At 37.8% G+C, this 25,382-nt stretch overlaps 3 protein-coding genes and 1 pseudogene across 4 annotated transcripts; 3 read left to right on the top strand and 1 right to left on the bottom strand.

Annotated features, from left to right (window-relative positions):
• Positions 1 to 5,462: 5,462 nt before the first annotated feature.
• LOC101303837 lies at positions 5,463 to 5,969 on the top strand (annotated as a pseudogene; the record flags this gene model as incomplete).
• A 1,650-nt stretch (positions 5,970 to 7,619) lies between these two features.
• On the top strand, positions 7,620 to 17,054 carry LOC101298629. The gene is made up of 19 exons (XM_004304342.1): positions 7,620 to 7,766; positions 8,906 to 8,980; positions 9,280 to 9,395; positions 9,976 to 10,090; positions 10,201 to 10,329; positions 10,595 to 10,642; positions 11,311 to 11,486; positions 11,585 to 11,781; positions 11,936 to 12,228; positions 12,490 to 12,639; positions 12,730 to 13,149; positions 13,894 to 14,043; positions 14,617 to 14,689; positions 15,072 to 15,199; positions 15,319 to 15,519; positions 15,633 to 15,773; positions 15,948 to 16,070; positions 16,157 to 16,393; positions 16,507 to 17,054. The coding sequence occupies exons 1-19, from the start codon at positions 7,620 to 7,622 to the stop codon at positions 16,672 to 16,674; spliced, it is 3,087 nt and encodes a 1,028-aa protein (XP_004304390.1). The 3' UTR covers positions 16,675 to 17,054.
• Positions 17,055 to 17,863: 809 nt separating this feature from the next.
• Positions 17,864 to 19,620, top strand: LOC101298149. Of its 2 annotated transcripts, none has more exons than XM_004304340.1 (3): positions 17,864 to 17,951; positions 18,628 to 18,731; positions 19,206 to 19,620. In XM_004304340.1, exons 2-3 carry the CDS (start codon positions 18,635 to 18,637, stop codon positions 19,352 to 19,354), a joined length of 246 nt encoding a protein of 81 aa, XP_004304388.1. In that variant the 5' UTR covers positions 17,864 to 17,951; positions 18,628 to 18,634; the 3' UTR covers positions 19,355 to 19,620. The 2 variants fall into 2 exon arrangements, with proteins under 2 accessions (XP_004304388.1, XP_004304389.1); XM_004304341.1 differs by lacking the exon at positions 17,864 to 17,951 and adding an exon at positions 18,037 to 18,075.
• A 905-nt stretch (positions 19,621 to 20,525) lies between these two features.
• Positions 20,526 to 23,490, bottom strand: LOC101297858 (leucine-rich repeat receptor-like tyrosine-protein kinase At2g41820-like). The gene is made up of 2 exons (XM_004304339.1): positions 21,138 to 23,490; positions 20,526 to 21,035 (listed from the first exon to the last, which is right to left on the bottom strand). The coding sequence occupies exons 1-2, from the start codon at positions 23,488 to 23,490 to the stop codon at positions 20,716 to 20,718; spliced, it is 2,673 nt and encodes an 890-aa protein (XP_004304387.1). The 3' UTR covers positions 20,526 to 20,715.
• Positions 23,491 to 25,382: the final 1,892 nt, after the last annotated feature.

Here is a 25,382-nt window from a genome sequence, read left to right as displayed (position 1 = left end):
AATGCATGACCTCGTAGGCTTGTATTTTGAGATTGTTTCTAGTTCTCTGAATTGGCATGTTATCAGATTGCTAAAGTTGAAACGTGAACTTTGATGTGTGGTCAGAATCTGAGTTTCTCTCTGATGGATGTGTTGAATGAATTGATCACTTGTATATATTAGTTTAGCTTTTATCTTTATTTTTTAGTAGGAACATTAGGACAAACCTCAAAAACCCCCCTGTTTACCTTGTACCATATGTATATTTGTAAATAAATACTTGTAAATATTTTTATTGATAGCTACTGACTTTTTACATGACCATTATCACAAGAGCACCCTTAGTCTCCGGATTGATCGAACATTATTTGCCTTAAACTACGATTGTCAAAAAGGGTTCTTAATTGTCGCATGCCTAGTAACGGGCGCTTCACTGCTTCCCCAAGGTACCTAGATCCATCTCGGGTCTGCGTTTGGTCCTAGAAAGGACCGGCACTACCACACATTGCAAAGAAGACGTTGAAATAGTCGTATGGATGTTAAACCCCGGCGGAGCAATCTAGGCTGCCCGAAAACGAGCTAGTTGCATGGCCAGTTCAGCAGTAGACACTCCCGGCAACGAGAAAATCACTGCCACACTTGTTGAACCACCTGATGTCATAATAGGGTTAAAAACAATCGAGATCACCGTCGAGGAGTTAGAGGGAGTAGCGTCACCACCAAACTGCCTACAATGCCCAAATGCAGCCCTAGGGTTCTAGAAATCCCAAAAGCTCCACCAAAACCAAAGGCATCCTTATGGAGACGATATCAATGAATTTAGGACTCAGTGTTGGCCTGCCACCGTAACCCGCCGCTAGGTGCATAAGCATCCCACAGGTGTGGCAGAAACCCACTGTCCGATCATATCTAAACTAGAGTTTAGCCGAAAATCTTGCATCACCAAATTCAAAAGGCACCTTAGAGAAAGCCTCTTGCACCTTAGAGAAAGCCTCTTGTACCTGATCACAAATTTTATGAAACATCTTTGCTCTAGTCTTGGTTCCACGCTTAATACCAAGTTTATCAATCTGCTCCACAAATCCTAGAGTATCCTCGACCTTCTCTGTCGCCTCGTCAGTCCATAAGGCTGGTGGAAGACTTAGGATCTTGATCCAAATCGAAAAAGACTTAATTGACACAGAGGCTGCATCTCGGAGACCATCGTACTCCGCCATGACAAAGAAGGAGCCCTCAAAGAACCATGGACCGCCTCCGAGCAGCCATGTCTGATCCTCCACGCACCTTCGAGAAGTGGAGAATAAATAGATCGTTTTGCACCCGCAAATGTAGGCGGTTCTGGAGATCCCAGACTTGAGTTAGCATGCCAATAACGACACAAGGATCTTGGATCTGGTGCTTCAATGAGAGAAGCTTTCTAACACAAAGAACTACTATGGCCGACTCCGGAGGAAGGCCTACCACCATCTCGGATAGACATGGTGGTAGCAAAACGGTTAATCTCATAGACATGGTGAAAAAAGGAGAAAGGTAGAAGATGCTAGCTAAGCGACCACGTGAAGAAATCCTAGCAGAGAAAACACACGATGCTCCCTGTTTTTTTTTTTTAAGTTTATTTGATTAGGTTATGAAGCTTCTTGTTATTTTCTTTATTTTTTTATTTTTTATTTTATGTAGTTTTTGGGATGCAAGAGTATGCCATTAATACTTTATATTAAGTCATATGACCATACTAGGTGTGAATTGGTGTAGTCAATAGGTTATCTCAAATGTTAGGCTAGAAGCGATGAGAAACCCTAGCATACTTCGACATCTCCCTCTTGGAAAACTAACATCGCTTATATGGAACATTGAGCAAGATGCTAATGTGTTTCGTCGGCCTTGTACAAAACACCTTTCTCGATTTAGCGTCAATATTTTCTTCTTGGTCATGACATGGAAGATGCTTATTTCAATCATGATTGATTTTCTCTGATCCTTCGATGATGGTGATCTTCTCCTAATAGCTGGTGGTGAGACTATGAGAGTTTGCTCATTTAGGGCGGTGATGATAAGAGACATCCCGATGTGCAGTGAATGTTGTCTCTCTCCATGGTATTGATGGAGGTACGACCTCGAAATGTCTTTCAAATAGTCTGATCTTGGACAGTGTTTGGAGAAGGATGCCAGCACTAGATTGACAAGCCAGGAGTCTTACTTAGAATATCTCCAACAGCTTCCCCAAAATTTCTTTAAAATGGGGAAGCAAAAGCCAAAATCCCCAAAAATTTTATGCTCCAACTCCAACAGCTTCTCCATTTTGGAGATTTTGGCATTTATTAAAACAATAAAAATACTATAAGATTATTAATAATAACAAAAAAAATCATATATTTCATTATAACATAAATTACCTAATAAAATTCTAGATTTTTATTCTTATCGTTGGAGCACGTAAATAATTAATATTTGGGGAAGGAAGACTTTGCTGCAAATTTGGGGAAGTAGTGTTTCTCTTTCTTCTCCATCCTCATTTTAGGGAATGAGATGGGGAAGCTGTTGGATCATAAAACAGCTCAATGTTCCCTAAAATTGATAAAATCAAGAAAATGAGGAAGCTGTTGGAGATGCTCTGATGCTCTTAATGCTTAGTTTTTTAGGTTGAATATGTTTGTTTCATGAATTTTTAAACAAGGAAGGTTGTTGTCGATAGTAGCATTTTCTTGTCAGCGTTGTACATGTCTAGGTGACAACGAAGACCCTAAGTGTGGGTACATGGATAAGGATGACGACTGAGATGGACGGCGGGTTTGAGTCAAGCGTTGACGTTGTTCCACCGGATTCTACAACAGTGATGATGGTAACTACAAAACGGGCTTGGTAGAATGAAAATAAATTTGTGCAACGGCTTCTTGAATGCGACCATGGTTTGTTGTCTAGACTGGCAGGGACAAGAGACTGATCAAATTTGCTCGTAGGTTTCTAGGTTTTAGAGGGTTGGGCGCCTTTGTCTTTAACAGTTGGGGTGCCATATATTTTTAGGAAGCCCAAATGGGAAAAAGAATATCAGGCTTGTCTTAGGACCCAACTGGCACGTAAGCTTTGGCTATTATGCTTGGGCTATTGGTAGATGATCTTGGGATTTCAATGTTGCTTTTGGTTCTTTGCAATATCATGTTTTCAAAGTTCTTTTCGTAATGAGAATCCTGATGTTTCTGGAAGGAGTTTACGTAGTGGATTGTCAGAGGTCCCTACATCAGATTTGGATAGCTTAACCCTATTGAAAGGGAAGGCAGTTGCCGCTGGCTAGTTTACATTTTCAATTTAGAGTAAGGTCTATGAGTCTCGGTGGAAGCACTTGATGTTTAGCGTATTAGAATTGCATGTTCGGCTTCAAGAGTGAAATAGAATATAAATGTCTGCAAAGACGAGTTATTTTGTTTAGCATAGACCACTCTGCGCGGAAACTGTTGTTATAAAGTAGTCTCTTGTACTTTTTTTGCCCATGATTTTGGGCCATATATACACATATGAGCTTGTTACATCAAACAAAATATGACCATACTAGATCAAACTTGAAAACTTCCACAATTTGCAAGAATCTTTATAGTGTTGAAGCTACAAGTAGCCATATTGAAATCCACTCAAAAAAATATTTAATGTAGATATAATACTCAATTATTCAACAATCATACAATACAAAACCAAATGGATTTGCATACTCTACAATGGACCAATATCCAAGCATAAACAAACAAAGGCGTCATAACTACTGCCTCCGCCGCACAAGGGAAGGTTTCACAAAGTAGCTGAGCATACCATAGCTGCAACACCGCCCCATGAGGCGCTCGTACCCGAACTGATGCTCTAGAACGTTGGTGGGGGTAAATTTAACCCGATATTCCAAACAGAGTGAAATGTTAATCAACAAGGAGACTGAACTTAGGCTTCTTAGTCCCAGATACCTCTTTGATCCACATGCAACACTGGCTCGATCCTCTCTAAGTTTTTGTAGCTATTATTAGGAAATGTATCAAATATAGCCTTTTTTAAGGAAATTACCCAAAGTAGTTTTGATGTCCAAAGCATATGAGGAGGCATTACTATTTTTTTTTTTTTAAGGATGGAAGCATTACTTAATTTGACCGTAATGTATCAGTATATTGACGTAAATATTCATTTAAATGTTTTATTCTAAACTAGTTTTACATTATTTTTTTTTTGGGTAAAATACTGTATAGTTCTTGTGGTTTGAAATCGACATATGTTCAGTCCTTGTAGTTTTATTTTAATCTGAATGGTTCTTAAAGCCACGATTTTTCATCCAAATGGTCATTCTGTCAATTCTCTTAGTTAAATTGCTAACGTGACCGTTAAAAATTAGATAGTCTAATTGAAAAAATTGACGGAAAGACCATTTGGATGAAAAATCGTGACTTTAAGGACTATTCAGATTAAAATAAAACCATAAGGACTAAACAGATGTCGACTTCAAACCACAAGGACTAAACAAATTTCAATTTTTTTTTTCTGAAGTCTTGTTTGGTTCGTGGAAAAAAAAAAACTCATTTGTCTTATGGATCAAGAAGGGAAATAAAATTTCTCAAATATTTTCAGTTTCGATGTCTATTAACATAAGAAAAATCATCGATAAAGTTGTTAATTAATGCAAAATAATGTTTTGTGAGTGATACAAGGATCGTGGTTTCTTTAGATTTTGAAATGAACCACTTCCCCCTCATCCTATCTCATCTCAACTCCTATAGTGGGAAGCCCAAGTTTTGGTGTCAAAGTTTCACCAAAAAATTGAACTTTCTAATTTGCCCCTGATATTACAAAATGTTGAAGAACTTGAAAATATTAGACAAAGTTGAGAACGTAATATGATTCATCTATTGCATTTTGTATTTTTGCCCAACTAAATATCTATTTGCAATCATTCTAAAAAATATATTTATCTATTTGCAATCATTCTAAAAAATATATTTATCTATTTGCAAAGTTGTCCCATTACATCTCTATTTGATTTTTTTTTAAGAAATGTAAATTGAAATGTACTTCGCATATGTTAAGAGGCTAGTTTTCATTTATATGAGGATTAGAGGAAAGTATTTCATTTTCATATGCATCAAATGTAGAAATTGAACAATTGTTGCTCGGTGATGTTTTATGATTCATAAACTAAAGAGTAAAATGCGACACCGGTACCCCAACTTCTCTGGCACAGTCAAAATGGTACCTAGACTTTAAAAATATCAATGTGGCACCCAAACTTTGATTTCGCTATCAAGGAAAGGCCGGAGGCCAATTTCCGTAACTGTGCCGTCTGTTTGTTGACCTGGCCAGCATGGGGCCCACAAAAAAAAAAAGGTGCAATGACAAAAATAACCTTCTAATTCTTTTTCTTCTTCACCACCCACTCCCTCCTCAACTCCGCCCAACACCTCATCTACCTCTGCCTCCGCTCCACCTGGTTCGCCCTCTACCAAAACCCTAACCCCCTTAATGCTGCTGCACGCCTCCTCGTCTTGATCCCTCCCGTCCCTATCCCTACCGTTGGCGCCACCTATGCCGTCGTCAGTTCTTCAATCTACGTCCTCGGCGGGTCCATCAACAACACACCGTCCAATAATGTATGGATCCTTGACTGCCACTTCCACACGTGGCGCTCCGGGCCGCCGATGCGGGTGGCGCGTGAATTTGCCGCGATCGGGGTTATGGACGGGAGAGTGTACGTGATCGGCGGTTGCGTGACAGACTCGTGGACCAGGTCGAAGTGTTGGACGAGGCTTTGGATCTGAGTATAGGTCTCTGGGAGGCGGTGGCGAGTCCGGTGGAGGTTCGAGGGAAGTGGATGCACTTAAGTGCGGTGATCGGCTGGAGGGTTTATGCGTTGGCGAACCGAGGCGGGGGTGATTTACGACCCGAAAACCCGGGTTTGGGAAGGAGCAGAGAAGAGGATGGATATGGGGTGGAGAGGGAAGGCTTGTGTGGTGCATGGGATGTTGTAGAAATATAGCGGCATAAAATTGATGTCTGTGCTTGATAAAGAGATATCAAGCAGTAGTAGAGATTATGGGGATGACCGGATGATGATGATGGTGAGGAGGAGGAGTAGGATGAAAATGGTGCCGGGGTCAATAAGAGATACAGATGCAAAGCCAAGGATGGAAGGAAACAGAGTAGTGGAATTGGGTTTACAAGGAATTTGGGGAAGGCCAAACAGGGGGGGGGGGGATTTGGGTGCAGACTGTAAAATGTTGTTTTTGTCTTTCTTTTGGTGGACTCGATGCTAGCCATGTCAGCAAACAGATGACACCATGACAGAAATTGGCCTTAGGCCTTTCCTTAGTAGCAAAAACAAAGTTTAAGTACCACATTAATAGTTTTTAAAGTCTGGATACCACTTTAACCGTGTCACAAAAGTTGGGGAGAAATTTTTTCACTGCTACGGGAGGATCACGTGGCAGTCTGATGTGGTCCTACTTTCCAATCAAATTAGACATGTAGATTTTCTTCACGAAAAATTATTTTAGCTATTTTGTCAAAGACTATTTTAGGTTTTCTGTTGTTTTTTTAACCCTAAACCCTAAACCCTAAACCCCAAACCGTAAACCCTAAACCCTAAACCCTATACCCTAAACCTTAACCCTAAACTTTAAATACCCTTGACCCTAGTTTGAACTTGCTAAATACCTATGAATGTCATTTCACAAAAAATAGAAAATATTTGTTTATATTTTAGTTGTAAAAAATGCACATATCTAAATTTGATTGGAACGTAGAACCACGTCACACTGTCAGATGATTCGTAAGACCACATCACACTGTCACGTGGTCCTCCTATGATATTTAAAAATTTCTCAAAATTAGGTTACCGGTGCTGTCAATAGTTTTAAACTAAACAAAGCGTTACGGCTCGAGTAAACGAGCGATGCCCAACTCTGTCTCGCCTCTTTTGGACCGTTTTTCGTCTCAACTCTGTCCTTGTCGAGGCATTTCCAACTGTCAGGAGAGCACGTCCTCCCATCCACATCATCCTCGGGCCCCGCAAAAAGCAAATAGCAGATCCACCTGCCGGTCCCCACAGATACTCAACCGTTAAAAACGTGTAGACACTTTCAAAACCATCATCACTTGCAGGCTGGACGGATATTAATTTTCCAGATTTGAATTTTTTTTAAAAAGAAAAAAAGAAATTCCAAATAGGAGAGGAAGACACATAAGAAGCTGCGGTGGAATATGCTGGAATTCCGGTACATGCTTTTGTTGGGCTGCACCTGCGCCTCGAAGCCGCAACCCTCCCCCAGCCTCGTCTGTTGTCCCTGCCCCTCGCAGCAGACCTTCATCCGAGAGGTAATTAACCCTCAACATTTTCAATCTGATTTGTTTCGTCGTGGATTGAAATATTTGTTGGAATTTTTTGCGATGGTTTCGATGTTGAAGGTGTAAATGTAATTGTTGTTTTGTGGATCACAGGCTGGTCATTGGAATTGAGGAGTGAGGGGTCTCTCAATTCTCAATTTTGATCGCCCTTTCTTTTCCTTCTCTGCGCAATTCGTCTCCATTGTCTTTGGGAGGGAAAGAAACGGCGACAGAAAGGTAGGGCGAAATTTTCAATTTTCAATTTTCAATAATATTGAAATCGGTGAAGATCGAGGATGAGCGCGGTTTCGGGGGTGGTGTCTCGCCAAGTATTGCCTGCCTGCGGCAGTCTGTGTTTCTTTTGCCCCGGGTTGCGTGCCCGGTCCAGGCAGCCTGTCAAGAGGTACAAGAAGCTCATTGCTGATATTTTCCCCAAAAACCAGGTCAGCTTTCCCTTTCCAGTTTGTTGCTTGTTGCCCAAGTCAATTTTCGTTCATGTTTCTCTTGTGTAATTCTCTTGCCAGGTAGTAAATATATGGTTCAATTGAGAGTCGGCTTGATTGGTTGAGTTTTGATAGTTATATTAACTGAATGCTGTTGTCCGCTATTCGCACAACTTATTTGGTACTTGATTCAACTGACTGGTAATCTGCTTGTTCCTGTTGTATCTGTCGGCGTGGTTAGTGTATAATTTCTGTTTGAAACCTGACTTTATTCATGTTTCTTGTATTAACTGTCAAGGCTAAGAAACAATTGATTTTGTTACGAAAATGCATGTTTTGTAACTTCTGAACACAATACGGTGTGATGTAATATTCAAACTTGATGCTGGTTCTGATAACTGATCATAGGCAGAATCTCTCACATTCATCCATCCATGTCAATCTAAATTGAGATATTGAAACGCACCCCCTTTTATGGTACTCATTGACACACAAATTTATACGAATTTTGAATGGTTTATGGACTTGCATTTGAGAAATAGAGTATCCTTAGTGCTGTGTGCCATGTTGTTGTAAATGTAGACCTCGTGCATGATGGTGTCAATGCTGCTCGGTGTTTTTCTTTTCAATGTTCTGAACTTTTCATGGTTACCTTATTGACATCATGATTAATTTGTCAATGAAGATAGTTCGGGTATATAGGGTTTAGTTTTCTTGTTGTTAAATGTTGTTTTTTTTTTCTTTTCTTTTCTTTCGAGTATGTTCTTCTTTGGTTGGCATTTATGATGGTTAGCAACCATTGATTATATTTGCTTTGCTTCCTTTAAAAAATACAAAGTGCTCCTATACTGTGATTACTGTCTTCAATAATTCTCTCAGTGAAGGCTTGGTTCCATTGTAGAGAATTTAGCTATATATTGAACTCTTGTATTTCTGGATCTTCAATACAGTATTATATCTCAGCGTGATAAATTTGGTTCTTAATGAAAAATATTTGTTATGTATCTAGGTTGGTTATGTATTTTAGCATCAAGGCTGTTCCTCTTTGCTAGGGAATTCCACGTCTCTCCCTTTTCTTTATTGTCCTTAACTTTTAGAAGGTGTGTAGTATCGAATATTTATTTTTCATACTCTGGCAGGAAGAAGGACCAAATGATCGGAAGATAGGGAAATTGTGTGAATATGCTTCTAAAAATCCTCTGCGGATTCCAAAGGTATTAAATATATTTTTCAAAACCTTAATATAATGCTTCTAAGGCAGAACCTTCTATTTGGTAGTCTCACACTTCACCAAAATATCTTACTATAAGTTCCCTTTGAATATAATTGAATTAGCTCCTGATTATCATACAAAGCTATTATCATTGTATGAGTATTGAAGACCATTTGACAAATATGTATATGTTTCCTCTGAGGTCAGTGGTCAATCAAAGTCCAAAGATCATTCAGGAGCTGCATCTTGCATATATGTAAAATTTCTTATGTCTGACCAAAGGTTCAAATTTGTGCCCAGATCACAACTTCTCTTGAGCAAAGGTGTTACAAAGAATTGAGAAATGAGAATTTTCGATCCACAAAAATTGTCATGTGTATTTACAAGAAATTGCTGATAACTTGCAAGGAGCAAATGTGAGTTCATCCTTCTTGAGTTTTATCCTATATAATATATATGCGGAAATATCTTTATTTGATAAATTTAAATCTCTACTGGATACGTTAGCTTCAATGTTACCGCGTGATCCATTTGCTTTTCTTACTATTTATTTTTTACAAATTCATGATTACTTACTATTATGAATGTATGATACTTTCTCTATAGCTAGCTCGTTCCACAAAGTTTTGATTATTTATGGATTTTGAATTTTGATCAGCTAAAAAACTGTAATGATGTTAGGATTCAAGCACCAAGAGTTTACATTAGAATCATTTTCAGCTTATAATTGGAGTGAAAAGCCGTGACAAGTACCTCTGGGTTGTATTAGCTAGAGCTAGGTTGACACTGTACCTATTTTCCTAACTAGGAACCAAAAACAAAACAGAAAGAGGCAGTTTCCTATCCTGAAACTTAATAGTATCACTTATATTGGTTGACAGACTGATTTGTAATCACTGAGGTGGACTTGTATGTTCTATCACTATATATTTTGTAGGTGTTTGTGTGTGACAACCAAGTTATGTTGTTGATTTATGTTCAGTGACTTTCTCTTAGGCCTCTCTTTGCAAGTAGCTTACTCAGCATTATGCACACCCTTCTGGATCAAACACGGCAAGATGAAATGCAAATTATAGGATGCCAGACTCTTTTTGACTTTGTAAATAATCAGGTTGGTCCTTGTGTTATATTTTTTTACTATTTAAACATAAATTACATGTCTGGAACCTGTTTAAACATATCTTACATGTGGTACACATTTTGTCTCACTTAATATTGCAGGTGGATGGAACTTACATGTTCAACTTAGAAGGATTTATTCCGAAACTCTGTCAGATAGCTCAAGAGCCAGGGGAAGATGAACGGGCAAATAATCTACGTTCTGCTGCACTCCAAGCGCTTTCTTCGATGGTATTCTTCTACTGTTTCTGTTGGCAATTAAATAGCTTAGGATAACATCCTGACATATTGAATATGTGAGAGATCCACAGTGCAAAATGCTCTGTGTAGTGCTCATTATGTATCTATTCCAACTTGATGAAACATATCTTGCAATATGCTTTTTCCAAGAAAATAACTTCCTAATGATATGTCTGAGAATTATGCTTTTTCATTATCTTAAGATGAATTTTACATAATCTACTGCATGTTTGAAATATCTGAACTTTCTTTGTAGGTTTGGTTTATGGGCCAGAATTCTCACATTTCAGTGGAGTTCGATAATGTAAGTAGTTCTGGAGTTTCTATCCTGATGTCACTTACAACTATTTTATTTTTCTAAATATAGAAGTTTGGATCAAACTATATATTTGACGTTAGTTGTCACCTTCACATTTCCTTTCTACAAACCTTTTGCGGCTACAATAGTTTTTGCTTGTAGTTATGATTTATGACTGCACTAAGGCTCCATTTGATTTGAATTTGACATCAAAGGGGAAGAAGCATAGAAACATTATATACAATATGAAAAAGAGAGATGGGCAAACCTGCCTCCTTCAGAAATTTTGTTTTGATAGAGTAGCTGACTGTAGTCTGTATTACAGTTACAGCAAGAAAAACAGAGAGAATAGAAAAACAAAGACAGAAAAATCCAACATAGCACAGCAATCACAACATATTAGCATAGAGACTTGGACAGTATAGCTTTGGGCAGTTTTGTATATACTTTTAATATATTTTTAATTTCGCTTTCTTCATTAGTGAAGATTGACTAAACATTGCCCTTTTGTTTGTAATTATCTTCATACACAGCTTTAAATATGTATAGATATTTGGTTGGTTCCTCACCTTGTGTAATCTTTACTGACTTTTTCTTTGCAGTCACTTGTGTGTAGCAGATCTGAGTTCCACATTAAATTATCTTGATAGTGTTCTGTTCCTTGTATGAAACAGATTGTTGCAGTGGTCTTGGAAAATTATGGAGATTCCAAGGAGAATGAAGGTCCCCAGAATCAGTGGGTGCAGGAGGTTCAAACAAATGAGGGTGGTGTTTCTCCACAAGATGTCAAAATGAGGATTCGACCTTGGAGCGCCATTGTTGATGCGAAAGGCGAACTAAAAGTATCAGAGTAAGTCTCTGTTGGCACATGATTTTTGCTTACCTTTACATTGTTCTTTGAATTGATAGCATATCGGTATTTATGTTTCTTTTTGTTTATTAATATAGGGAAGACGCCAGGAACGTCAGCTTTTGGTCCAGGGTTTGCCTGCATAACATGGCAAAGTTAGCCAAAGAGGCTACAACAATAAGGCGTGTCCTGGAATCTTTGTTTCGTTACTTTGATAACGGAAACTTGTGGTCTCTCAAACATGGGCTTGCCATCTCAGTGTTAAAGGATATACAATTCTTAATGGATAGTTCTGGTACTAATTTTTTTATTTTTGGATCGAATAATCAGGTCTTTAAATTTAAAATCGTATTTTGTAGACCTATACAGCTGTTAAACCATAAATGCTTTTGATCAAATCTTCCATTGACAAATGCACTCATCCAACCTTTTAATTGTCCATGTTGCAGGGCAAAATACCCACGTTTTGCTATCCATCTTGATGAAGCATCTCGACCACAAAAATGTCCTGAAACAACCCAATATGCAGCTTGACATAGTGGAAATAACCACCTCCCTTGCTCTACATGCCAAGGTTGAACCCTCTGTGGCAATAATTGGGGCTTTAAGTGATGCCATGAGGCATTTGAGAAAGAGCATCCACTGCTCTCTGGATGATGCCAATCTGGGGACAGATGTCATCAAATGGAATAAATGCTTTAGAGAAGAGGTGGATAAGTGCCTTGTACAGCTATCATATAAGGTCGTAATCTTCTACAGTTACTGAATATTCTTTCCACTCCATATCCATTATCCTTTAGTATTTTGAGCTAGAGTTTCGTCTTGTAATGCTAGTTCTCTTATCAGTTCAAATAGTTTGATGAGTCTTTACAAGTTTCCAAACAGTTATATTTCAGTTGCGATTGTTATTGAACTCACCATATGTGCGCATTACCAGAAGTAAAAATTATAAAGAATGAAATGACTTACCCACACGTAGAACTAAGCTGTCATTGTTGAACAGATTGGAGAACCAGGACCAATTCTTGATGCCATGGCTGTTATGCTGGAGAATATTTCATCTATTACGGTTATAGCCAGAACTACAATTTCTGCTGTTTATCGTACTGCTCAAATTGTAGCTTCCTTACCAAATTTGTCTTATCACAACAAGGCAAGTAAAATTCATGGTCTTAAACTTATTCCTCTTTTCAACATATATTTAGTCTAATACGCAATTAATTTATTGTGCCTTCTTTTATAGGCTTTCCCAGAGGCATTGTTTCACCAATTACTCCCAGCTATGGTCCATCCCGACCATGAAACACGTATTGGAGCTCATTGCGTCTTCTCTGTTGTTCTTGTGCCATCTTCGGTTTCCCCTAATCTTTTCTCATCTAACACGGAGACGAAAAAGGCCTTTGATCATCACAGGACACTTTCAAGAGCTGTCTCTGTGTTTTCTTCTTCAGCTGCCCTCTTTGAGAAGCTGAGGAGAGAGAAAATTTCCTCACGGGAAAGTATTTGTGAGGAAGATGAAAACAATGTTCCTGAGGGAGAAAGAAATAATAATAATGGGTTTCTGAGCAGATTGACTTCATCTTATAGTCGGACATATAGTCTGAAAAGCTTGCCTGCACCTTCAACGCCCAATGAAAATTCCATGAGCAATATTAAGGATCTTGTGAGTGTCTCTAATTTTTGTTTGTTTACATTTTTTGTATGTCTATGTGTAAATATCAACTATCCTTGGATGTTATCTAGTTTATTATTGGAGTTACATATTTAGCCCAGCCTTCATTTGCTTATCCATTCACATACCTCTTTAATGATGAACTTTTTCCTGACTGGGTGATGAGTCCCTTGTTTCCGGTGAGGCACAACTTTAGGTTTGGATAGAGTAGTAGTACAAGCAGTCACCTCGCATAAGTTTTTCTTTTTGAAGAATAAACAAAAATTTGCATAAATATTTCTACATTTTTAAACTAGTGCTTTGGACTTTGGTGTCTATAATGATTATGGAGTGGAGTACTCATCCCGTAACAATTTAAGTTTTCGGGATCCAGTATTCGGTGGTCGCCTGACATTATAGTAGCTATATATGCTGGAGGGCATCGGCGCTTACCTCCAATCCCCCCTCCTCACATCTTTGTAGATTTACAAGATATAGGGTGGGGATGTACCTATATGTTTTGATCTCTTTGAGTAGTAGCTATAAATGCTGGAGGCATTGGGTCCTAACGTCCAATCCCCAGTCCACATCTTTGTAGATTTACAAGATGTAAGGTGGGGATGTACCTATATGTTGCTACCTGTTTTGATCTGTCTGCCTCTGAGCCTATCCATGTGCAGGATGAGATATATGGGTGACTCTTATGTGACAAAATCAATTCCGTTTTAGTTACCCTTTATATTTCTTAAATCACAGGAGGGTAATTACCTCAGGTTGAGCAGCCACCAAATAACTCTCTTGCTATTATCAATTTCTGGACAATCAATCTCTCCTGGGAACATGCCTGAAAACTATGAAGCAATTTCTCATACGTACAGCCTTGTATTACTCTTCTCTCGGGCCAAGGTAATGGTAGTATTTACTTATATCATGAATAATAATATCTTCTTAGTAGTTAAGAACGCTTATGAAGTTAATATCTTTGCAAGCAGGGAGTCTCTGAAGACATTTTTTTATTGGAACTATTACTGGAGATTTACAGGAATCTTGGTCATTTTAGTTTAAATTATTAAGAGCTTTTGTTTCTTTGCCTGAAATTCTTTAATCCATTCTTTATTGCCTTAATCACATTCTTATGCAACTGTTGATTAGTTGTAGACATTAAATCGCATGCATAGGAATCTCAGAACAGATATTATTTTTAGATTATTATTATGAGATACTAGAATGATAGATGACGTAGTTTCTAAAGATGGGATGTAACAGGAATTTGTTTCGTTTCCATAACTTCTTTCAATTCTAAGTAGGTTACTCCTACATCTTAGGCCACTCTGTTCAAGAGAGTATTATTACCATGAGAAATTTTGGTTGTCAAGTACATGGTAGAAGTAGAATCAAGTGTGTCCATTTTCCTTTTGTACTCAGGATGACCTTCAAAATTTTCCCTGTTTCTTTATTCTTTATTATTTTTTCTTCCAGAATTCCAGTGTTGAGGTTCTTGTCAGAAGTTTTCAGCTGGCTTTTTCCTTAAGAAGTATCTCTCTTACTGAAGGTAAACCCAACAGTCCATCCAAGTTAGTGAGCATCATTTGTTCTATCACTTCTATGCTTTTGTTTCCATTAATGAGAAGATACTATAGTTACTTGGTTCCATTGATGATAAAGTTAGATAGCTAGGGTGAGGACATGAGAAAAGTTATTAATAAATCCTATTAAAGGAAAGAACGGTATAAGAGAAGAATAAGTAAGCGCTGTTTAAGTACGAATAAATATTTTATTCTTATGGAAGTTCTCGCAGCACTCATTGTCATTTATAATCAATGAAAATATGAAGAAGCTCAATATTGCATACCAGGAATATATATATTTTTTTTCTTTCTGAAAGGTGCATATCAGGATGTTAGTTCAAGCCAACTTTGACTGTTACATTTCAGGGCCATTGCCACCATCGCGTCGCAGGTCCCTATTTACCCTGGCAACCTCGATGATTCTTTTTCTATCAAAAGCATACAATTTTGTCTCTCTGGTTGACAGAGCCAAGGCAAAATTGACAGATAAACAGGTATCTAATTTGATTCAGAAGACATTTATTGACATAGGTACATTGTGCATAGTTTCTTGGGCACGTCTTGTGAGCTGTAAACTTTCTGAAGTAGACTTGACGCTATTATATAAATTCAGGTTGATCCGTTCCTACAGTTGGTTGAAGAGTATAAGTTACGGACTAAAAAGGCTGGACCTGACCATCCCAGAAATATCTATGGATCTCAGGAAGATGACAATTTGGCAGTAAAAACTCTATCACGAATAGTGATTACTGACGAGCAAAGTAGGGAATCTTATGCTTCTGAAATTGTGGAGAGCTTGGACAAATTGTCAGAAGTAAGCCTCAACACAATTGAAGTTTGGTTGGGTCCATACATAGTGAATAAGAATGGTACTTATGCTATAATATTTAAAATGACTAGTGACTGAGTAAGCTATTTTGTGTGCAGCCTGAATTATCTTCCATAAAGGAGGAGCTGCTCAATGATTTCGTACCTGATGATATTTGTCCGCTAGGAGCACAATTGTTCATGGAAGCTCCGAAAAAACTTTATCAGGTTGATTTCAAAAATAGTGAATCTCTTAAGGAGGTAAGTAGCCTGCATAGATTTCTGTTTGATTTTGGTTTTTGTTTTTTGTTATCTGTTGCTAGGAGCGTATAAACAACTCACCGCCACACCTCACTTAGAGGTGGTCAGCAAAAAGTTGTCTAGGTTAATTCATGCTTGTGAAATTTGAGTTACAATTTTACTCTCTTGTTGCAGGATGCTCCATTATTTTTAGTGGAAGATGATTATTTTCCAGGCTCATTTAATAGCCACCAGAACAATGTAGAATTGTCTGTAGATCTTCCAAATCTTTTGAATGTTAATCAACTAATGGAATCGGTATGTTAGCCACTACATGCAATCGTAGTTTTTATTGCTTAGAAGAAACACAGGCAATGTTTTGAAATCATGCTTTATGCATTTAGGTCCAGGAGACAGCAAATCAAGTTGGAAGGGTTTCAGTCTCAAGCAAATCTGATGTATCTTACAAGGAAATGGCTGGCCACTGTGAGGCACTTCTGCTAGGAAAGCAGCAGAAGATGTCCAAGTTGGTGAGTTCTCAGAAGAAACAGGAATATGGGATGAACAACTCTTCAAAAATTCATAATGACGACCTGCAAGAGGTGACGCCCGATTCTCATATGGAAGTGGGTTCTCATATGGTACTTTCTGGCTATATAACTCAAATTACTTGTTTTATTTTAATCACTTCTTAGCCATGAACAATTCATGTATACTACAAGGTTTTTGAGTGTTTGTGCACAATAAAATGCAGAGCGGTAATCCTTTTGCTGACCACACTCCTACTTCACACAAACTACTGCCAACCCAAGGCCATGTCCCAATGCTATGTGCAGCAGAATACCAGCAGAATCCCCACTCCTCCTTCAGACTACCAGCCTCAAATCCATATGATAACTTCCTAAAAGCTGCAGGCTGCTGAGGAAACTATTAGTAATCCAGGTTGCTCAACAGGGTTCTGAGCATGTCCATTCTTTTTCTCTTATTCTTTTTGTTGGGGGTAATTATTCTATAGGCTTTTGCTAAGAGTGTTGTTATCAAAGATGAGCGAAAATTGTAACCTTTTCATTTCCTATTCTTTCATTCTTTTCATTTTCCTTTTCCGATACTCAGTACGTGATAGTCATGGGGAAGTGGCCTTATTAGATTGCTTCTTCCCCGATGATGTCAAGTTTCTGCAGCCAACTTGCTTCTCTATCACTGATCGAAACGTTTCGATGTACAAATGTTTATTTATTAGAATTTAGTTTATTTGTAGCTTTCCACTTTTACAAGTTACTGTGGAGCTGCAAGTACATTCCAGACTTCACTCTTATTATTTGATGTGGGGAGTGAAATCCACCACTTCCACCGCCACATACACTTATTGGACGAACATGCAAACCACTATCCCACTTATTGGTATAACAAAAAAAAAAAAGGTGTGTTACCACCACTTACATACCAGAGAGCAGATGACTGATCATAGTAGAAAACCTTAAACAACAATCTGGATCTAAAACAACAAAGTCAAGTAACACGAAGACGAAGTTTTCTTTTCTTTTATAATCCTCTGTAATGCATTAATGTACCGATATATCAAGTACACTACTTCAATACAGAGGTCGAGTACCTCAATGTAACGCTAGGAGAGATCAAGTCAAACTAGTGTGTTTTTGTATGAAGTTGATCTATCTCTATAATTAATTTGTTTGATGTGTAATGTATCGTAGTATTTTCCTTTTCTTTTCTATTAGACTAAAAAGAAATATATTTAGTTCAAAATCATTTGGTTTAGTAACATTAAGTCTCCTATTTGTAAATAAAAAGTTATGAATTTGACTAATAAAAACACTACTTATTTTTATTTTGAGTTCTCTTTTAATGATTCAGTTATCAATAAAAGAACTACATTAAATCACAAAAAAACGATTAAGACGAATACCACAATACACTCAAAAACACAGATGGACTCTTTTTTTTCTTTTTTCTTTTTTCCTTTTTTTTTTTAGAATTCAAATGGAGTCATTTGAGTTTGTTAATCTGAGAAGTAATATATAAGAAAATAGGGGAATTTCCAAAAGACAAAAGAAGGAAAATACAGAAAGGCGCCACGTTTTACTTGTTTGGACACCTTTTCCAAACCAGGAAAGCTTCTCTATCACTCATTATCTATCTGCCAAGGAGAAGAAGAACCAAGAAGCCGAGAGAGCTCCATTGGTAAGCTATCTGGCTACTATTTCAGACCATTTTACAAAGGGAAACAGAATACAATCTTACAACTTCAGGGAAAGGAAGCTATTCGCTTGTGTACTAATTGTTTTCAGTTGGGCTTTCTGTTGATGTATGCTCTTCTTTGCTTATCTTCCCAAACTAGTGATTTTGTGCTAAAACAGATGTATGATTTGGGAAGATGGAAGTTGAGTAAACCTTGAAGTTTGTGGTTGCTTTTCATGTACATATTAAATATAGTACAGAGTTGAGGAATTATAGTTAGTTGACTCAGTTTAGTTTAAGAAGGTTTTGTGTTGAAGCAGTAGTCTGTATTGCTTTGCTTATTTGTAAATCCTGAACAATATAGGGTTGATCTGATGAAAATAAACCATTTTCTTGGGTTATATCCTTTGTTCTTCAGGGGAAGCATGCAGTTCTTAATTAGGGCCTTACCGAATCCATGTTTTGATTTTTGGTTTGTGAAATGCAATTTAATTATGTGACAGTGACTTGTGTGGATGGGAATGGATTGCAATCTAAAGTTGAAAGAGAACTTAGTACTCTAGTAGTACTGAAGTAGAGGGTTTTGTTTGAAATTCTGAATGCATTTGTTGTATTGTATTGAGTGTCATTGATCTTTTTTCTACCACAGAACTAAGTGGGTTGTGTTTATGGATTGCAGTTGAAGGATGGGCGGTGCGAAATACATCTTTCCTGCTGTGTTGGGATCATTTGCAGTGGCATGGGCATGTGATCATCTCATTGCTGACAAGAAGATATTTGGAGGTAAGCTAATTATTTTGCATTTCGAAGCTTCCAGATTTCACTTTTGCACAAAGTTATGCTTTTCTGAATATCTATTCTTTTACATATCGGTGTATGGCATACTCCAAGGTTTATAGGGTCCGGCAGATTATGTGATAAAAACAAATTGAACCATAGAATAGCGTTGCTTGTGCTATAATTGATGTATGATAGAAGGTCTCGGGCCACATGATCATGGGACGGTGTTTCATTTGTTTAAATCTTGAGCCATTGTTATTTCTAACAAGATACGACTGATATATGCAGTAGATAGTATATGACATGTCATTTATTCAGTGAAAAAATAAATCATGTGAAGAGATTTGGTGAGCAAACAAATCTGTAAAAGAGCTTTGGTGAGCATTGTTGTTGCAGGATAGATAAGATGATAGATAGATAGATGTGTAGTTGCTGCAATTGTAGTCAAAATGTGATGTGCTTGGGTGGTGAACTTAGGAACTACTCCATCAACTGTTGCAAACAAAGAATGGTGGGAAGCTACTGACAAGAAGTTCCAGGCATGGCCTCGCACTGCCGGTCCACCTGTGGTCATGAATCCCATCAGTCGACAGAATTTCATTGTTAAGTCAAGCATTGATAAATGAATCTGCAACATCCTTACTCACTCTATCTGTGTAATATAATGTAATGACTAATGACAGTCTTATTTCGTAGGGTTTGGTTGCTGTGAATTTTGAACCTTTCTTAATATGTGTGACAAACAAATCCTGGATCACCATTTATTACTATTTCTATTTGTTTCACCATCAGATCATAATTAGTCACCAGGAAATTTACCACTAAATGATGTGGTAGATGACATACATGATTGTATCTTTGGCTTTGCTATTTATGGCATTACTCTCCTACCAAGTTTAGGCACTTGCCATAATGAAGACTATGAGAAATGGATGAAAAAAGTCCCCTTTGAATCCGGATATTGCTTACTATTTTAGTAGTTCAATTAAACTGTAAAAGAATCTAAATCATACATTGTTTCTGATAAAGTAGTTTGGGGTTCACATCCAAAACCAATTGGTAATGTGTGGAATAGCTCAAACCTTTATAAACCCATATGTAAGGTCTCATATTCCCGATGTGGGATTTATATCTCAACACGTCCTTGCACGTGTGACGAATTTTTAAATCTAACACATGAACAACATTTGGGGTGACGTGGAGTTCGTGTGGCTGTTACGCATTCACACGTGGACGTGGATAACCTGCTCTGATACTATAATAAAATAGTATGGGGTTCACATCCAAAATCAATTGGTAATAGGTGGAGTAGCCCAAACCCTTATAAACTCACATATAATGCCTGACGTGAGATTTTTATATCTCAACAGTTTCTTTGAGTTTACTTCAACCAAAGCATGAATCTTGGTGCCCTATGAACACAAATTATATTCAAATCAACTAACTACAAATGTCTTCTTTAAACAGAACATGCATTTCCAGTTTTGCACGTAAAAAGTTCACCACCAGAAAAATTAGTCCTACTCTCTGTTTGGACTCAAATCACATGATAAACTAATTGATTCAAACTTCGGCTATACTGGTTGTTTCTTTTCATAAAAGTTTCAGCTTGATTTTTATTTATTTATTTATTTATTTTTTTTTTGAAAATGAAGTTTCAGTTTGATTTAATTGATTTAAACACACTGCAACTACAAGGCATTGTTGGCATTGAGATTTTGAAACCAGGAACTATAATGATACAATAGGGCGCCTAATTTGTAACAGCAGACGCTTTCCTGTGGGAGGAAGGACTCTCAGTGCATAACCACCCCCGTATTTCAAATCAAATTGATTACAACTCTGCTTCTTCCGCAGAAATAGTGGATGGATAATCTGAAGAACATAGCCTAAATAAATTGAGGGTAACCATTTCCGCTGCCGCCGGAACTTTTCATGAACAAAAGAACCTTAATCTGGTGAGTTAATGATTACCTATATATCAGGTTTATTTTATCTCTTGAAGCATTTCCACAATCTTCTTCATTTTTGGCCGTTTGGCTGGGATGCTGTCAGTACAGAGTAATGCAATCTTCAGTGCTGCAAGCATTTCTTTCCTCCAACCAAAGGAAACCGTGCTGAGCCTTGCGTCGAGAATCTGCTCTGGGGTTTCCCCTCTCATGGGAGCATTATGCACCCACTTCACCAAATCTACTCCTTCATCAAAGGCCTCATCTACTGGCAATTTTGTAGTAAGGATCTCCAGCAAAATAACGCCATAGCTATATACATTTCCAGGAGCTGTAACTTGCATTGTATATGCATATTCTGATAGCAGACAGGCACAACGGAAAAATTAGTTACAAAAAGACTACATTCTAGTAAAGCTAGTAAGCTACTAACAAGAATGAACAAATATTATTAATGTACCTGGAGGAATATAACCAAAGGAGCCAGCAACTGCACTAATACTGGCTGTGCCTCTAGATGGATCCAACAGCTTTGAGATCTCGATCTCTCCAACTAGAGGCTTGGAGTTAGCATCCAAAAGAACATTGCCAGAAGAAATATCAAGGTGGATAATTGCCACACTATGAAGAAAAGCCAACCCTTCTGCTACTCCAATGGCAATAGAAAGTCTTGTTGGCCAGTCGGGTTCATATTCAGGTTTCTTGGAAGATTCATGAAGAAGCTGACACAATGTCCCGTAGGGCAAGTAATGATGCAGCAAAAGAGCAACATCTTCATAAATAACAAATCCAATAGGGCGCACAAGGTTATCATGGCAGAGTTTACTCAGCCTTTCAAGCTCTCTAATCATCTTGTTTTGGTGATGAACTATTGTCCTATCCATGGATTTTAGTCGCTTCACTGATACAATCAACCCAGATGGCATTACAGCCTTGTAAACAGTGCTAAAAGTCCCAGTACTGACCTTGTTTGAATCCTTCATAGTTGCTTTAACAGCACAATCGAGATCAATTGCTTGTCTGAGATTCTCAATGAAAACATTCCCTGCCACTATCACCGGCAGGTTGTTGGCTCCTTCATCTTCAGTCTCAGCAGCTTTCTCTTCCTTCTCCTGTCTTTCTCGCATCATAAACAGCAGAACAACTACAGTTACTGAGACAAAAATTGTCAAACTAGAACCAATAACTGCGAGTATGATCCTGTAAGAAACCCTGTGATGGTAATTGTCATGGTCAGCACTGTAAGAACTTCCACATGAGGAGCTCAGTGGTTCACCACATAGCCCTTTATTTCCCAGAAAACTTGAATTTGGACTTTTCTGGAATGGTATGAATGTCGGTACTGGCCCAGTGAACAAATTGTTTGAGAAATTAACCTCTATCAAGCTCAGCATTCCCTTAAACGCAGATGGAATAATATCCGAAAGCTGATTATTGGAGACATCAAGAGAAACAAGCTTGTCAAGTTTCCCTAATTCAGGGGGAAGAGGCCCATGGAGATGGTTGAAGCTCAAATTTAAGGCTATCTGCAAGTTTTTGATATGACCAATTTCAGGAGGGACATTGCCAGTCAAATAGTTTCTTCCCATTTGCAGCTCAAGCAGTTTAACACAGTTCCCAATCTCATGAGGTATCTCCCCCCTTATCGAATTCTGGCTCAATAGCAAGTATTGCAACCTGGACATGTTACAGATATCATTCGGTAATGTACCATTGATTCTGTTGTTGCTGAGATCCAGCTTGTTAAGATTCTTGCACCCGAGAATTGATTTGGGAATATCTCCAAACAGACTGTTACTGGAGAGAATCAACTCCTGCAGATTCATAAGCTGTCCAAGCTCCGGAGGAATCCTTCCAGTAAATCCATTTGAGGCTAAATTCAGAAGGGTAAGATTTGAGCACTTGGAAAATTCTGGAACAATGTCACCAGAAAGATTGTTGTTGTCTGCTTCAAAGTACGTTAGGCCACTAATATTCCCGATTGTGTGAGGAATGCTACCTATAAGATCATTGTTCCCGATTCGAATACTAGAAAGGCTGCTGCAGCTTCCTATTTCTGGAGGAATTTCTCCACTTAATCTGTTTTGGGTAAGAACTAAAAACTCCAGCTTCCCTGAAGCAAAAATGCTCTTAGGGATTGGGCCTTCTAGCCAGTTGGAATGTAGATTCAAAGATTCAAGGTCAGAAGCTGAGCCTAGATTATCTGGAATTTCACCCCCCAATTGATTCTCATAGGCAGTAAAAACTCTCAGATTGGTCAAATTCCCCACCCAAAGTGGGATAGAACCATTCAGCTTGGTACTAGATATTTGAAAATCCTCTAACTTATGTAGGCCCTGAATTTCATTTGGTATTTGTCCTACAAGCAAGTTATTGGACAGGTTTAAAGATCTAAGGTTTCTGAGGTTACCCAACTCTAGTGGAATTGAACCTTCAAACTTATTCAAAGACAAATCAAGAAACTCAAGCTGAGATAAATCTCCAAAAGCAGAAGGAATGGATCCATGGAAACCATTAAAAGAGAGGTCAAGTCTCTTCAAAGCTTTGAGCCCAGAAATGATAGTCACATTACCTCGAAGCTCATGATGAGAAAGGTCAAGTCTTTCCACCATTGAATGGTTCAAACCGCAGCTAATGCCAGGCCAAGAACAGTAGTCTGAGTTGTTCACACCACCCCACCCAGGCAGTCCTCCAAGCTCTTCACTAATGGCTAACAATGTAATCTGATCATGAAGCTCACCACCCACAAGCTGACACTGTGACTTGGACAAGAACCCAGCTAGAAAAAGCAACAACAACCACAAAAATGTCATTGCTGGATGTCTTCTTTTTTCAGGTGTGTATGGAAGAACTCAATTTTCTTCTCCAAACTCCCAAACTGAGAAAAAGGCATAAAACCCTTGAACCCAAGACAAGGTCTCACTTGTTATAGTACCTAACAACAAAACCCAATGTCAGTTTCCATTTATTGATCAGACAATCAAACCCATAGAGTCATGAAAGCCACCCACCATCAAAATGCCATAAAAGAACCTAACACAACAAATCAGTTCTCAGTTCTCCAAACTCTTTCAGTTCAGAGTCCTATTAAGAAAGCATTGCATCACAGCAATCCAGTCCCTTTAATTTCTATGAGGGGAACAAGAAAAAACAAAGTAGACCAGCCAGAGCTTGAGGATTGGCAGTGAGAGTTAAAGACCCAGATGAAAAGAACCAAAACAAGAAGAAGCAAACAAAATAGCTAGAAGCAGGATTGCATTATGGAACATGGGTTGTGTTGTACATGGAAAATGCCCACATCAATTATCATAGAAACTAAGAAAATAAGAAGAAAAGGCCAAAAGAAGAAACAGGAAATAGACTTCAGACTTTCAGAGCAGGCAAGGCTTGTGTGAATGAACAGAAAAGAGACGAGAGAGAGGCAAGAGTAGAGACTAGAGAGTAGTATGTAGTACAATGGTTGGGTTGGTTTCACGGACCAGGTGTTTCTCTCTGTCTTAGAAAGACGGATTTTTGCGGGTCTTAACCGAAAGGAGTAGGCGAGTAGAGAACGGAGAAGGAAATTCTTTTGTCACACGTATGCTTCTTTCACGAGAAATGGGCAGTGATGAGTGAATGAACTACCTGATGCTGACCCATCCTGCGTTATCAGACAGAGGCATACTGTGTCATATGTAATATATAATACTCGACACACATGAACGAATGTTTAGGGGAATTGAGGGAACTCACTCCTCTGAGTCCTCGTATCCTTTTTTTATTTTTTCTTTTTTGGGAGAAATTTCTTGAATAAAATTACTAAAAACGATTCAGAATTTGAAATACTTTTTTTTTTTGGGAAATATTATTTTACATCATAAATATGTAACTAAAATTATTTGAGAATTGATCATTGATATTATTTTATTGGTTTTTAAAATAATAAAAAGAAAACAAGAGAGAGAGAGAATTCAGAGAAGAGAAAGATGGAAAGATGAGAGAGAAGCAATTTGACATGCTAGAGAAGATATTCAAATCCACTTCAGATATATAACTACTCAATTGGAGTGTTTTCATGTGTCTTTATTATTGTTGAAGGTAGCAACATGGGGTGAACTTTTTTTATTTTTTTTTAAAAAGAAAATTACAACGAAAAACCTCGACGTCATCTAAATTGAGAAGAATCTAACTAAAAGGCACTGAAAGCTTAAGGAGGGAAGCTGCCAATCTAGATCTTCTAGCACCGAAGAGCATGGCTCGTATTCGCAAAAGCATCCGCCATGAAGTTTGTTTCATGAAAGACAAGATATTAGGGCAAGTCCAACCATAGTTTTGGATTTGGAGTCCTATATCTATTATAAGACCTCTTATTGCACTATTCATATATGACTCATTTTTTTATCTCCAATAAGGAGTCCTATATGAGGTCCTATATTCACTTAGTTGATTAAAATAAGTTTTAGGTAGTATATTTATGAATACTATATTAAATAATAAGTTAAACTTATTAAATAAATAAAACTTCACTATTTTTATCGCAAAATTTTAAATTATTCTTATCAATAAATGAAAAATAAATATTATGATATTTCTGAATTTTTAAAATTTTTTTATAGGTCAAAACAGGTTTAATAAGGGTGGAATTATTCTAGTCATTGGATATTTTAACTAAAAGAATCTGGGCGGTCAGATTGGTTTCTTACCGTTGGAGTAAATAATTAGGCAA

This window comes from Fragaria vesca, linkage group LG6 (assembly GCF_000184155.1).
Source record: "Fragaria vesca subsp. vesca linkage group LG6, FraVesHawaii_1.0, whole genome shotgun sequence".
NCBI classification, from domain to species: Eukaryota; Viridiplantae; Streptophyta; class Magnoliopsida; order Rosales; family Rosaceae; genus Fragaria; species Fragaria vesca.
The sequence above is the reverse complement of the archived record's forward strand: the minus strand, read 5'-3'. Positions and strand labels throughout refer to the sequence as shown.

What these genes read in the sequence shown, in the direction of transcription:
- LOC101298629 (XM_004304342.1), top strand. Translation starts at nt 7,620, where the DNA reads ATGAGCGCGGTTTCGGGGGTGGTGTCTCGCCAAGTATTGCCTGCCTGC. An exon ending in TTGACTTTGTAAATAATCAG is followed by an intron (nt 10,091 to 10,200) that starts GTTGGTCCTTGT and finishes TTAATATTGCAG; the next exon opens with GTGGATGGAACTTACATGTT. An exon ending in AAGTATCTCTCTTACTGAAG is followed by an intron (nt 14,690 to 15,071) that starts GTAAACCCAACA and finishes GTTACATTTCAG; the next exon opens with GGCCATTGCCACCATCGCGT.
- LOC101298149 (XM_004304340.1), top strand. Translation starts at nt 18,635, where the DNA reads ATGGGCGGTGCGAAATACATCTTTCCTGCTGTGTTGGGATCATTTGCA. An exon ending in TGACAAGAAGATATTTGGAG is followed by an intron (nt 18,732 to 19,205) that starts GTAAGCTAATTA and finishes TGGTGAACTTAG; the next exon opens with GAACTACTCCATCAACTGTT.
- LOC101297858 (XM_004304339.1), bottom strand. Translation starts at nt 23,490, where the DNA reads ATGACATTTTTGTGGTTGTTGTTGCTTTTTCTAGCTGGGTTCTTGTCC. An exon ending in CTTTGGTTATATTCCTCCAG is followed by an intron (nt 21,036 to 21,137) that starts GTACATTAATAA and finishes GTCTGCTATCAG; the next exon opens with AATATGCATATACAATGCAA.